The 12,636-nt window shown below is 37.0% G+C and overlaps 2 protein-coding genes, 1 long non-coding RNA gene and 2 other non-coding genes across 6 annotated transcripts; 2 read left to right on the top strand and 3 right to left on the bottom strand.

Moving 5' to 3' along the window:
* Positions 1–354: 354 nt before the first annotated feature.
* LOC111430309 (3-isopropylmalate dehydratase small subunit 3-like) lies at positions 355–2,970 on the bottom strand. Its single transcript, XM_023066513.1, has 3 exons — positions 2,154–2,970; positions 613–676; positions 355–496 (listed from the first exon to the last, which is right to left on the bottom strand). The coding sequence occupies exons 1-3, from the start codon at positions 2,896–2,898 to the stop codon at positions 400–402; spliced, it is 906 nt and encodes a 301-aa protein (XP_022922281.1). The 5' UTR covers positions 2,899–2,970; the 3' UTR covers positions 355–399.
* A 1,442-nt stretch (positions 2,971–4,412) lies between these two features.
* On the top strand, positions 4,413–6,157 carry LOC111430403 (60S ribosomal protein L15-2-like). The gene is made up of 4 exons (XM_023066627.1): positions 4,413–4,492; positions 4,770–4,936; positions 5,369–5,566; positions 5,731–6,157. Exons 1-4 carry the CDS (start codon positions 4,489–4,491, stop codon positions 5,974–5,976), a joined length of 615 nt encoding a protein of 204 aa, XP_022922395.1. The 5' UTR covers positions 4,413–4,488; the 3' UTR covers positions 5,977–6,157.
* A 1,548-nt stretch (positions 6,158–7,705) lies between these two features.
* On the top strand, positions 7,706–7,778 carry TRNAK-CUU. The gene has a single exon. It is a non-coding gene; the product is annotated as a tRNA-Lys (tRNA).
* A 239-nt stretch (positions 7,779–8,017) lies between these two features.
* On the bottom strand, positions 8,018–8,090 carry TRNAK-CUU. Its single transcript has one exon. It is a non-coding gene; the product is annotated as a tRNA-Lys (tRNA).
* Positions 8,091–9,602: 1,512 nt separating this feature from the next.
* Positions 9,603–12,047, bottom strand: LOC111430416. 2 transcript variants are annotated; one of them, XR_002708325.1, is made up of 3 exons: positions 11,957–12,047; positions 11,656–11,808; positions 9,603–9,919 (listed from the first exon to the last, which is right to left on the bottom strand). It is a non-coding gene; the product is annotated as an uncharacterized LOC111430416 (long non-coding RNA). The 2 variants fall into 2 exon arrangements; XR_002708324.1 differs by having other exon boundaries at positions 11,660–11,808.
* Between the last annotated feature and the right edge of the window lie 589 nt (positions 12,048–12,636).

Below are 12,636 nucleotides of genomic sequence, written 5' to 3'. Positions count from 1 at the left end.
AATATTTATCAATGTTTGAACTCAAATGAAACTTCTCATCTATCATTTTGTGTTGAGTTGATTTAACCGAAACTTATAAATTAATGATAATGCGTTGTAGCCATCCGAGTAAGTGTAAAGTGTTGAAGCAAAAACTCACACTCCCTACTTATAGAACAATTTAGTTGATCGAGCCAAGGAGATCAATCAAAAAGCTAGTTCAAACACTTCAAATATTAAAAGAAAAAAAAGAAACTTGAACTAATTTGGACGGACTTGTGCATTAGTGATATCACAAAAAATTAACATCCCATAGCTCAAAGGACTCTGATGTCAATATGGTATAGAATTCCTTGCGAATACGAGTTTTCCGTGACAATCCAGAAATGTCATGGTTCCTCATATACACATTCAATGTAATTAGTGCATAATTTGACAATTTCGATTTTCTTTATCCGATCCAGTTCGTTTGTCTTCTTTCGGATCAGCCCTATGAGACCGAGAAGGGCTTCCGATTCTGTATGACAACAAAACGAGCATTCGCTGGACGACCAAAAATTTAAGTAGGAGCTCGAATTCTAAAATAACTAACTGCATTATATGAGCCACAAGTTGATCAAAGAACCAGCATACCTCTCATATCGATCATGACCTAGAGGACTATTAGCCTGAACCAGAAAGCTCATTCTCAGAGACTCTGGTGGCCAAAGGGCAAAATGATTCAATATAACGAGCCCCATCAATCAAAAAATACCTAATGCAGAGTAAAAGTGGTGGCTACATTCCCTTGCCAAGCCATAGCTCATAACTAGTTTGAGCATCTTAAGATCACCTTCCCCATGAACAAGTAACCTCAGACTCAGTCAACTTATTTAGCTAGAGCTGAGGCTTACCTCAATCACTCGACTATTAGGCCACAAGGTCTAGTAGAACTGATTAGTGCCAAAATTGAACTACAAGACTTCATTTACATCGAAATCACATAAAAATCAGAAGTGAGAGTGAACACTAAACCATCTACAACCAGCAAAAAGGTGTAAAAATCCCTCTAAGCGCTCTCAAATATTACGAATGTGAACACATAGTCGATATTGCTTAAAAGTGGAGCAGGCCTTAAATATACAAGTACAGTATCTTACCGAGACTACGTGGGTGCTTTAAGCCGAAAATAGACAATAGCATACTATTGTGGGGGATACCAGTCACCAACCATCCAACCAACCAACCAACCATTCAACCAACCAACCAACCAACCATTCAACCAACCAACCAACCAGAACTCCCACGGTGAGATCCCACATCGGTTGGAGAGCAGCACGAAGCATTCTTTATAAGGGTGTGGAAACCTCTACTGAGCAAACGCGTTTTAAAAACTTGAGAGTAAGCCCGAAAGGAAAATCCCAAAGAAGACAATATCTGCTAACGGTAAACTTGGGCTGTTACAAATGGTATGAAAGCTAGACACCAAGTGATGTGCCAGTGAGGAGGCTAAGCCCCAAAGGGGAATGGACAAGGCGGTGTGCCAGCAAGAACGCTGGCCCCCAAGGGGAGTGGATTTGGGGGTTCCCACATTGATTGGAGAAGGGAACAAGTGTCAGCGAGAACACTGAACCCCAAATGGGGTGAATTGTAAGATCCCACATCGATTGGGGAGGAGAACAAAGCATTCTTTATAAAGGTGTGGAAACCTCTATCTAAGACGCATTTCAAAGATCTTGAGGAGAAGTCCGAAAGGGAAAACCCAAAAACGACAATATCTACTAGCGGTGGGGGTTTGTGCTGTTACACCCACGCCACAACACCACGACGGGCATAAAATCCAAAAGTTGTCCATAAATTAGCAGGAGATCAGAACTTTGACAGAAGCAAATACTCAAAAATATAACATCTCAAAATCGAACTTTCTAAAACATGTAATAAATGTTGACACAATGCCTCCTCCTAAAGAAGCTAAGCTAACAACACAAGACTCCTTTCAGACTTCAATTCTAAGAGCAATCATTTTTGCTTCCTAAATTCAGTCTGAATTGTTGATTCATTATTGTTATCAAAGACAGACAGTTCTACAGAATTCTAAGCTCAGTAGCAAGCAAAGAAATAACTCTAACAAGCAAACAAGAAACGATCACTACAATCTTAAATTCAACTTCACTGCGCAGGGCTTGGAATCATACCAGTCTTCCTTGCATATGCGAAGATCCCTCCAGCCTGGATGACAGGACCTGCATCCCCAATAGGCTTGAGCTTGTATTCATTCCCCGTCGTGTGGTTGATCAAGCGGCCATCTGCGAGCTCGATAGTCACCACATCGCCAGTCTTACATTCATCGCAGATCCTAATTTCCGATTCCAAAGGATAAATCTCTCCAGTCGCTACCGAGTTTCTGAAGAATATACGCGCATACGATTCAGCAACCACAGCCACCGCACCGGATGCTCCCAACGCAACCGGCGCATGCTCCCGAGAAGAACCGCAACCGAAGTTGTCGCCGGCAATTATGATACTATATTTGGTCTTCATCTCGTTAGATTCCACGAAGCGTGTGGAATAAGAGGAAGGAAGGCCAACTAGGGCGTGAGATCCGAGCTTCTCGTACTCGCTGGGATTTGAGGGGACCAAGGTTAAGTACTCAGCCGGAATAATCTGATCGGTGTCGATGTTGTCTCCGACGACATAGCAGAAGCCGTGAAATACGGTGCTTGAAGAAACGGCGGAGGACGGTGCAGCGGTTGCTCGAGGGAGAATACTTGCAGCACGTGACGGCGCGTGGGATACAGTGGTGGAGAGATCATTGAGGAAATTGGAATAGAAAGTGGGAAACTTGATGGTTCGAGGAGGCGAGAGAAGGGAAATGGAGGGAGACGATCGGGGAGTGGAAGTGGCGAAAGGGCTTACAGACACAAAGGGTGCAGTTGCCATGGTTGTTGCTGGGCGAGAAAGAGTGAGATCGAATGGGGACTCCTTTCTGGTGTATTGTGTCTGTAATTCTAATTATTTCTTGTCTGATTATCCCGACAACATAAACCCTAAAAATTGTTATAAACTAGTAAATATTTGATATTTAAATTTTACAAAATTTTTAGTTATTTATTTAATATTAGAATTATAAATAATTATGAGTAACTCTACGACCAAACCTAGTACAACCCAAAAATAGAGGGTTATTGAAGTCAGTAATCCAACCATATCAAAATTTTTTGTTGGTCCAAAATTTTTCTCTCATCCAACTCAATGCATGTATACCTCTTGCGACAGCGGGCTAGCGATTGTGCGACACTTGTTCTAACCTAACGAACAAGTCATGAGAAATTCAAAATTCGAAATTCGCAAATAATGTCGGTGTATGCTTGAGGCTCCAGTCACGTTTGAGAGAAATGTCTTGGAAAACATGAATTGAAATACGTTGAAAACAATTTGAAAGTAGACAATGTTATAAGCTAAAAGCGATTAGGCAACAACAGCGGTTTTGATAGCATATGGCTTGAGTAGGAAAAAATGACGACTAGTTATATCCCCTATAGTACATTTTGGGGATTTTAATTCTGACGGGTGTAAACATTTTTTTTGGAGAACGGTGGGCTAATTTTGTAGTAAAGGTCTATATTAGATGAAAGTATGTAAAATGGGTTTGAAATAAACATACAACCTTTGACAACACATCCTAGACAAGCATGACTGAGCATCCGACATGCGCCCATAGACAATATGCTTTGATAAACACGGCAGTGACAGTTGGTGCATGATTGCACGACACACCATGCAATATAGGTTTCTAGTTTTAGTAGTTCTCTCTCCATTCGTAACATAACTATATAGATTTTCGAAGCACTCTACCCTAAACAAAACCTAATCTTTTTCCTTGTCGTACATGGACTAAATTGTTACGTACTAAAGTTTAGGCACTAAATTGTTACTCTCATAAAAAAATTCAAGAACAAGTATGTATGCGCGTATGTATGTATATATATATATATATATACATTGTACGCTAACATTAAGACAAAATGTATAATATCTTAACCAGATGAATTATACTACGAGTTTTATAAAGGGTTAAATACATGTCACATAATAACACATGGGCTAATTTTGTAGCGATAGAAATAACCGGTTCATCAGGCGGGAAACATATGATTTCTAAAAATTTAAAAATTAATTTTGAAATATCTTGGATTGGTATAAAATTAAATAGATATATATATATAAAATATACTAGCAAACTTTTACATGGGATTGCATGAACATGAATAAGGCGAGCAATATGGGCTCGTAGTTAATAAAGCCCAACGAGATCTTTTTTTCTTTTGTAACTGGGCCCATTGATGAGTTGGGCCTAACATTCGAAGCCCAAGGTGTGTTTTTTAGTGATGGGCAACACGACGTCGTTTCAAAGGGCAAAATGGACGGTCCAGATCGGAAACATGGGATAAATCGCTCTATATAAACTGTGGTTCTCTTAACGAAAACCCTAGTTGGTGAATCCTCCCTGCAAGTTCTCCTTCCGATCCAATGGGTACTCTCTCGTTCTCTATGGGGTTTCTTTGATATGTTCATTCTACTCTCCATTTTCGTTTCAATTTGCTAAGGGTATTAGGGTGTTGTCACAAGTTTCCGAATCGATATTCTTGTTGCTGTTTTGATTTTCATTCATACTGTCGAGTAATCTTTTAGTTTTGGTTTGTCGAGAAGCTTAGACTGTTGAATGTACTTTTTTGATAATGTGAAAAATGTTTTTCTTTTTTGCTGAACGTTTGGATTTCTTTCGGTTGCTCTTGGAATTTGGACAATAGGGGCGTACAAGTACGTGTCGGAGTTATGGAGGAAGAAGCAATCCGATGTGATGAGGTTCCTACAGAGGGTGAGATGCTGGGAGTATCGCCAACATCCTTCCATTGTCCGCGTCAATCACCCTACTCGCCCTGATAAGGCTCGCCGTCTCGGTTACAAGGCCAAGCAGGTTTCAAAACTTCTTACCATTTTAAGATTAAGTTCTTTCTGTGTAGCCTTGTTCCCAGATTCATCTGTATCGTCATTTTCGGATGTAATATCTTCTTCTGTTTCTTGATCGTTCGTTTATTTGAGCGTTTTTCTTATTATATTGTTTAGAAGTTAAGATTTCCTGCAGTTTTGTTCGTCGAATTCATGTATTCTTTGATTCTTCTTTCTATCGGATTGGTTTTTGCACCTGCCATGATTTTGATAGGGTTTGGTAGAATGGTTTCTGTTTGATTGATGGCTTTGCATTCAATATTAAAGTCCGGCCGTATATTTTTTCCAGAAAAATAAATATATTAATGTTATAACCACGTTTATTTGAGTTTGGTATTTTCGTACTGTGAGCGTCATTTGCATTCAGCCTTGTATGGTTACCAACGAAAATGGTTTGCAGGGTTATGTGGTATACAGAGTCCGTGTGAGACGTGGTGGTAGGAAGAGGCCAGTTCCCAAGGGTATTGTGTATGGAAAGCCAACCAACCAGGGTGTTACCCAATTGAAGTTCCAGCGCAGCAAGCGATCCGTTGCAGAAGAACGAGCAGGGCGAAAGTTGGGTGGTTTGAGGGTTCTCAATTCTTACTGGATCAACGAGGTTATTGACCTTACCTCCTATTTTCATTTGATAATCTCAGGCCTGGAGAAATAAATGGATCTGAATTTGAGATTGTTGTTCTCTTAATTGAGTAATATATTAAATCCTTGAATATCGTTCTCTTTCTGCTCTACTGTTCTGATTGTTCTTGAATTTGAAAACAGGATTCTACATACAAGTATTATGAGGTGATTTTGGTCGATGTTGCCCATAACGCTGTTCGCAATGACCCAAGAATCAACTGGATCTGCAATCCAGTCCACAAGCACAGGGAGCTCAGAGGACTTACATCCGCCGGCAAGAAGTACAGGGGACTCCGTGGAAAAGGACACTTGCACCACAAGGCCAGGCCTTCTCGCAGGGCAACCTGGAAGAGGAACAACACTCTCTCCCTCCGTCGATACCGTTGATTCCGGTGATGTTTCTCTCTGTTTTGGTATTGTTATTAACTGCATTCTGTTTGGAGAATTTAGCTGGAAGATTTTACTCCTTCGATCTAGAATTTTTCGAACTTTATATTTTACATTGAGATTTGTCAGAATCTTTCTAAACTAAGTGATAATTTTTGTTTATTGCAGTCCCTGTTTTTTATATTTCATAACCATTTTTGTTTGGCCCTATTTGGTTGAAAGTGCCCATGAGTTAGTTGTATTTTTGAACTATTCATTGAAATCATAACCCTATTTGGTTGAAAGGGGCAAGCCTGCAAGCCCGCAAGCCCGGCAGATTTTTGTTGTAACTCAATGCCTGAGCACAATTTTCTCCCTTAAAAACGTCTCGAAAAGGAACCTTTTGTTTCTGCAAAAGCATGTAATTACGAGAAAAATATGAAGGTCACCGAGAATTATTGCCTGCAACTAATTATAACCCTTTTAAAGTTTAAAAAGCAAGGTTTACAAATTTTTAGAAATGGGAACGAAATTCTATATCCCAATCCTGTTTAAATTCAACTATTATGTTGGTATTATCTTAACAGAATGAGAGTTGCTATTTTGGATAATGGTGATGAACAGAATTTTCAACCGTCTTTCGTCTTCATTATCTATACTCATAGAACATTTGTTTAAAATTTTTTATTATCATTTTATCTAACGAAGTGTATATTACCCAAAATAAGCCAATTTAGTGTAGTATAGGTTAAAAATTGGACCATTGATGATCTATGTGTGATAACAAATCCTACAAGGATTGGTTTGAGTGAATGTTCTATTTTTTCAAACTTGCTCCCCTTCTTTCCGATTGGACTTTGGACATGCCATTTTGAAGAGTAAAACGATGATTAGGTCATCTTATTGCCATTTTGAAGAGTAAAACGATGATTAGGTCATCTTATTTTAGCGTATAGGTTGGTGATGGCTAGGTCATCTTATTCCAATACGATCCCCATGTCTCATTAGCCCATACGGCTCTTGAAAGAATACCTCCTTAAAAAGATATCCAATGATCTAATTATTATAAGAAAAAAAAGTATTTCTTAAAACATTGATCTCTTCGTTCATGTATTGGATCTCATCAAAGGAAAATATTGGTTCTCTTCTTAGTTGATTTTTTTTTAAATATTTTTTAGTTTAATAATTCGTCAAAATCAATAGTGAATTATTCATTTGTCAAAATCAATATACAAAAAGGTTCCTTCTCAATTTTGCATGTCAATTGTCAACCAATATTAGTTCCCGCTCTCCAATTTCATTGGTTAATGATGCACGTAAGTATGATGATATTGAGTTATGCATCTCTTTTATGTGGATCATTATTTTCAGTAGCTCTTATAGTGATTACATTTCAAATTATTTTCAGTAGCTCTTATAGTGATTACATATCAAAACTCTATGAGATTTTTTTTGTAAAAACAATCATTTATTAAATGCGTTATTTTCCTTTGATGAAATCCAATATATGAACAAAGAGAACAATATTTTAAGAAACATTAGTTTGTAGAGCGCAAGACTCTTAACTTTGTGGTCATGGGTTCGAGTCCCATGGTGGGCGATTTGCTCTAATTGTTTTTAATAGAGAAGAGTTACCAATTAGTCACTCAGTCACTCGATCAAGACATGATTGTTTTATTAGTGAAGAGACACTAACAAATAAACATTGGGTTACTCGACAAGATGTCTAAGGGTTGTACCTATTGTGTAGGCCCGTCTAGCTCAGTTGGTAGAACACAAGGCTCTTAACCTTGTGGTCATGGGTTCGAGCCCCATGGTTGGCGATTTTCTCTAATTGTTTTTAATAGAGAAGAGTTACTAATTAGTCACTCGATCAAGACATCAAACGATGGTGGGGGATTTGTAGCTCAGTTGGTAGAGCGCAAACGATGGTGGGGGATTTGTAGCTCAGTTGGTAGAGCGCAAGGCTCTATTCACTAATAAACAATCATTTGATGTTTTGATCTAGTGACCCAATTACCTCTTCTCTATTAAAAACAATTAGAGCAAATTTAGAGCAAATCGCCTACCATAGGGCTCAAACCCATGACCACAAGGTTAAGAGCCTTGCGCTCTACCAACTAAGCTAAACGGGCCTACACAATAGATACAACCCTTAGACATCTTGTCAAGTGATCCAATGTTTATTCGTTAGTGTCTCTTCACTAATAAAACAATATGTCATGATCGAGTGACCTAATTAGTAACTCTTCTCCATTAAAAACAATTAGAGCAAATCACCCACCATGGGGCTTGAACCCATAACCACAAGGTTAAGAGCCTTGCACTCTACAAACTAAGCTAAACGGACCTACACAATGGGTACAACCCTTTGACATAAATAAGTGTTTCTTAAAACATTGTTCTCTTCGTTCGTATATTGGATTTCATCAAAGGAAAATAACGCATTTAATAAATGATTGTTTTTACAAAAAAATTCTTTTAGAGTTTTGAAATGTAATCACTATGAGAGCTACTGAAAATAATGATTCACATAAAAGAGATGCATAACTCAATACCATCATACTGACGTGCATCATTAACCAATGAGATTGGAGAGCGGGAACTAATATTGGTTGACAATTGACATGCAAAATTGTGAAGGAACCTTTTTGTATATTGATTTTGACAAATGAATAATTCACTATTGATTTTGACAAATACATTCACTTATTCATAGATCAAAGATTAGAGATTCGATTCTTTCACTCCACATATTAAATTAAAAAATATTAAAAAAAAAAAAACTAAAATACAATTTTTAAATATTAAAATTGAGTCATTCTACTCTTAATAATGTTTTATTTGAGGGTAGTTTTTACTGAATTTGCAAAATAGTTATAATAATGCATATTAACAAAATACAAAGTGTGAAACTGTTTGAAGTTGATAGACTGATTTTGTACATTTAAGTATTTACTAAAATAGAACTAAGTGGTTTAACTTTATAACCAGATAAAAAAAAAAAAAAGCTTAAGAATAATGAAGAAGCTTAGTGGTTAATTTACGATAAGCCCATCATAAAAAAAAAAAATAAAAAAAAAAAAATAACGAAATAACAATAGAATAGAAATAGTAAAATTGGCTCGGAAGATTTAATAGGTCATATTTAGAAGTGGTTTTAAAACGGGTCTAAATTGTACATATCACATCAAAACATATATTTGATCATTCTTTAGAAGTAAATTTGAAACGGGTCTAAATTGTACATATCACATCAAAACATATGTTTGATCATTCAATATCAGTTTTGACAGTATAAATGTCGTGTTTAAACATAAAAAATTAACATTAAATTAATTTTTAGTCACTAAATACATGTTTTAAAATTATTTTGAAACATAAAAAAGGTAATTTTTACTCCTTTAAAAGCCCTTACCTGCTGTGGCTTTTAACTATCAAGCATCATCATGACAAGTGGTTTCTTTTTTCTCTAAACAATCAAGATTTGGTTGGCTTGTTGAGTTCGTTGGTTACTTTGGTGTCCAATCCTTGCACATGGCGGGGCTTTCAACTCGAAATTAGTAGCAATAAAATGTTGATCAAAGTCATAATCGACTAAACCTAAAGCTTTCAGTTCAAAGTCACTGGGAGGAAAGATAACCTTAGGAGACCAACAAAGAGTACTTTCATGCCTTTGTGGTTGTATCTGAATAATACTAAATGTGGGTCAACTGTAATCACACATAACTCCTTCAACAATACAAATGACAAGATGCAGTTGTATGCCATTGATTTCAAGAAAAAGCAACGATGAAATGCATTGCTTAAGGTCAATAATTGGGCCATAATCGTGTCGGTTTCAACAGAAATTTTAAATCTCAATGCATTTACATTACCCTGTGAATAGCATCCTCCATTAGCTGAGCCCAAAACTGAAGTAGATGTGTCTCTTCCTCTATGCAACTAAATCAAAACCTTGATCCTGAAATTCCAAATTGCAGAATTCCCATTAGAGTTGTTCATAATAAAACATCAATGTACTACAAAAGACTAAACTCGTTACTCGTTAGTTGTTCCTATCGATGATCCGCTTACGCACGCATACAAGCGTTTACACTGCCCTTCTTTAAACTACAGTTCCGTCCTTTAATTAAGCTTATCGAAAGTTATGCATATGAATCCGGTAACCTTTACATGGATAGCTCTGAAATGGTACAGATAGGAGAGGAGTATCTTAGTCCTATATGCTTGAAGAAATATGGATTAATCTTCCTACTACGTCCAACACACAGGATAATCAACTTCCCTAGAAAAATCCAAGATGATGTTCCTCCATAAAGAAAAGGGGGAGCTTTATCTTTATGAGCTATGAAATGCCTACATTAATTACATATACAACGTGTATGTTCAATCTTCAATGAAGTTTGACTCAGAAACCAAAAAAGGGCTACAAGGACTAATATTTCAGAAGGAAAAAGGAATAGGGAATACAAGGGAATAGACATAGAACAAGGGGGGTATCATCAGATAAATAATTAATTTCACCCTAAAAATCTTGACGGAACCCCTATTCCTTGAGCTACTGAACCTATATGACTGAAGAGGAGAGGAGTGAACTCTCATTCGATGAAAGTTCCTATACATATTTCACTTTCTGAGTAGCTCTGTTTCAAGATTTCATCATAAAAGCACAATTAATACTTCATATTTCTTCACATATTATTACATTTTGCAAATTGAATGTTCTAATATACTCTCCCCAACCACTTATTAGGAAAATGAAAATCCCACGCATACTGCCCCTCCATCTATTGCTTCCTACTTTTTGACATTGCCTTTCCAACACGAGGGCATGGCTAACAATGAATGTACCAGCAGATGATGAGCTAATGTAGTACAGGGAAGTGAGGGAAAAGCGGATACAGCAAGGTCAAAGGAAAGGAAAAGACGATGTTCTGTTTGAGGTAGTTTTAATTTCGAAAAAGAAGTATGAAGATTTGTAAGTCGAATGACTAAATGCATACCGAAACTTCCAACATGTGCCAATTCAAATGATATCTAAAACACAAATACTAATTCACATTATCCTGGCCATCCAAAACACTAATCTAGTTGCTCAAAAATATCTCACCCGCCCTCTACCTCCATCCAGAAAACTCGTTTAGGATCATTATCATTTGCCAGATTTCTGATATTTCCACGATAAGTTCAAGAAGAGAGCCTAAACAAAAGGAACCATAGGGGTAAGAAAACAAGGAGTTCCTACGCTAGAGTCAAGTATTTTTGCTTTCTTATTATAATCACTCTTTTCTCAACAGGCCTAAGAAATAATTCACTGCACAACGAGAAATTCCCTTCATCTTTTAGACAGAAATCCAACCAAAACCTCATTTGGAAATTTACAAGGTGCATCAGACCGCATAATCCTAATAACCAACACTAGAAGTAAATGTTCAACTACCATTTGTACCCAAGTCCGATTTCTTCCAGAAAAAACCGAGCTTCGAAAGTCCATAAGTCAGGTCAAAGCGATTTGAACAATGAAAGAACAAATCCAATTTCATATAAGACAACACGAAGAAGACCTTGATTTCCAGTCATAAACAGATCACAGGAATGATAAAATTATACAGATAACGCGAAAGATCAAGAGGAAAGAACTAATTAACAAAAAAGCGAAAAGGAAGAATCGAAACCAAGTAAATTTCATAGGCACACCTACGTCTGTTTGGAGTAAGAAGAAGAAGAAGAACCACGCTTGTTCCGGAACACCATATATCCGAGGGGCAATACAACTCCGATCATCATTATAACGGCCCCAATTATGTATCGCAGTGGACCGGGTGGTTCCACTTCAATGAACGTCGTGAACTGCGACCAACGCAATCATGTTCCCGGATCAGAAACTCACAAATTCCATTGCATAAGAAAAAAAAAATGAATATAGAAAGAAGAACCCTAGAATTTGAGATTCAGTTAATGTTCTACGAGATCTGATCTTAAAGTTGGAGAGACTTACAGGCATTTGTCGAACACAGAGCGAGAGGACCGCAGGAGGTGGAAGCCAGGGATCTTAGTAAAAGACGGGGAGGGGGAAGATCACCAACCGGTTTATTCAGTTTATTTATTTATTTATTATCTATTTTTTATTAAAATAATAATAATAATAATAATAATAAATAAATAAATAATAATAATAATAAATTAAAAAAATAAAATAAAGTAAAAAACAATCCATAAGAGATGAATTTATGCTTTGATCAGTTACCTATCATTGTCAGTCTTACGATTTTAAAACGTGTCTATTAAGGAAAAGTTTCCACTCCCTATATAAGAAATGATCCACCCCTGGGTCTAGCGTCCTCGCTGGCACACCGTCTGATGTCTGGTTCTGATATTATTTGTATCTGTTATGCGCTGAAAGCAGAACAAATATACTCACAACACCAATGAACAAAATTACACAAAGAGACACCAAGATATTTATGTGGTTCGGAGAGAAGAAGTTCCCCTACATCCACGGGTAGCAACCAATCACTAATAAACAAAGTGTTACAACTGAATACTTCACTATCACACTACACAGACTCTCACAGCCTTTACCATCATGATTGAACCTAAAAATATCAGCAGAAACAAACTTAAAGTCCCAGAAAATAGACTAATCAATCCGAGAGAATAGAACCTTATGACAATTTA

This window comes from Cucurbita moschata, unplaced genomic scaffold (genome assembly GCF_002738365.1).
Source record: "Cucurbita moschata cultivar Rifu unplaced genomic scaffold, Cmos_1.0 Cmo_Scf00033, whole genome shotgun sequence".
Classification (NCBI taxonomy): domain Eukaryota; kingdom Viridiplantae; phylum Streptophyta; class Magnoliopsida; order Cucurbitales; family Cucurbitaceae; genus Cucurbita; species Cucurbita moschata.
Note: the sequence above shows the minus strand (reverse complement) of the source record. Positions and strands in the feature narration are given on the sequence as shown.

Coding starts and splice junctions, on each gene's coding strand:
- LOC111430309 (XM_023066513.1), bottom strand. CDS start 2,898: ATGGCAACTGCACCCTTTGTGTCTGTAAGCCCTTTCGCCACTTCCACT. Junction 677..2,153: donor CGCATATGCAAGGAAGACTG/GTATGATTCCAA, acceptor TTTGGCCACCAG/AGTCTCTGAGAATGAGCTTT. Junction 497..612: donor GGTCATGATCGATATGAGAG/GTATGCTGGTTC, acceptor GTTGTCATACAG/AATCGGAAGCCCTTCTCGGT.
- LOC111430403 (XM_023066627.1), top strand. Junction 4,937..5,368: donor TCGGTTACAAGGCCAAGCAG/GTTTCAAAACTT, acceptor AATGGTTTGCAG/GGTTATGTGGTATACAGAGT. Junction 5,567..5,730: donor ATTCTTACTGGATCAACGAG/GTTATTGACCTT, acceptor ATTTGAAAACAG/GATTCTACATACAAGTATTA.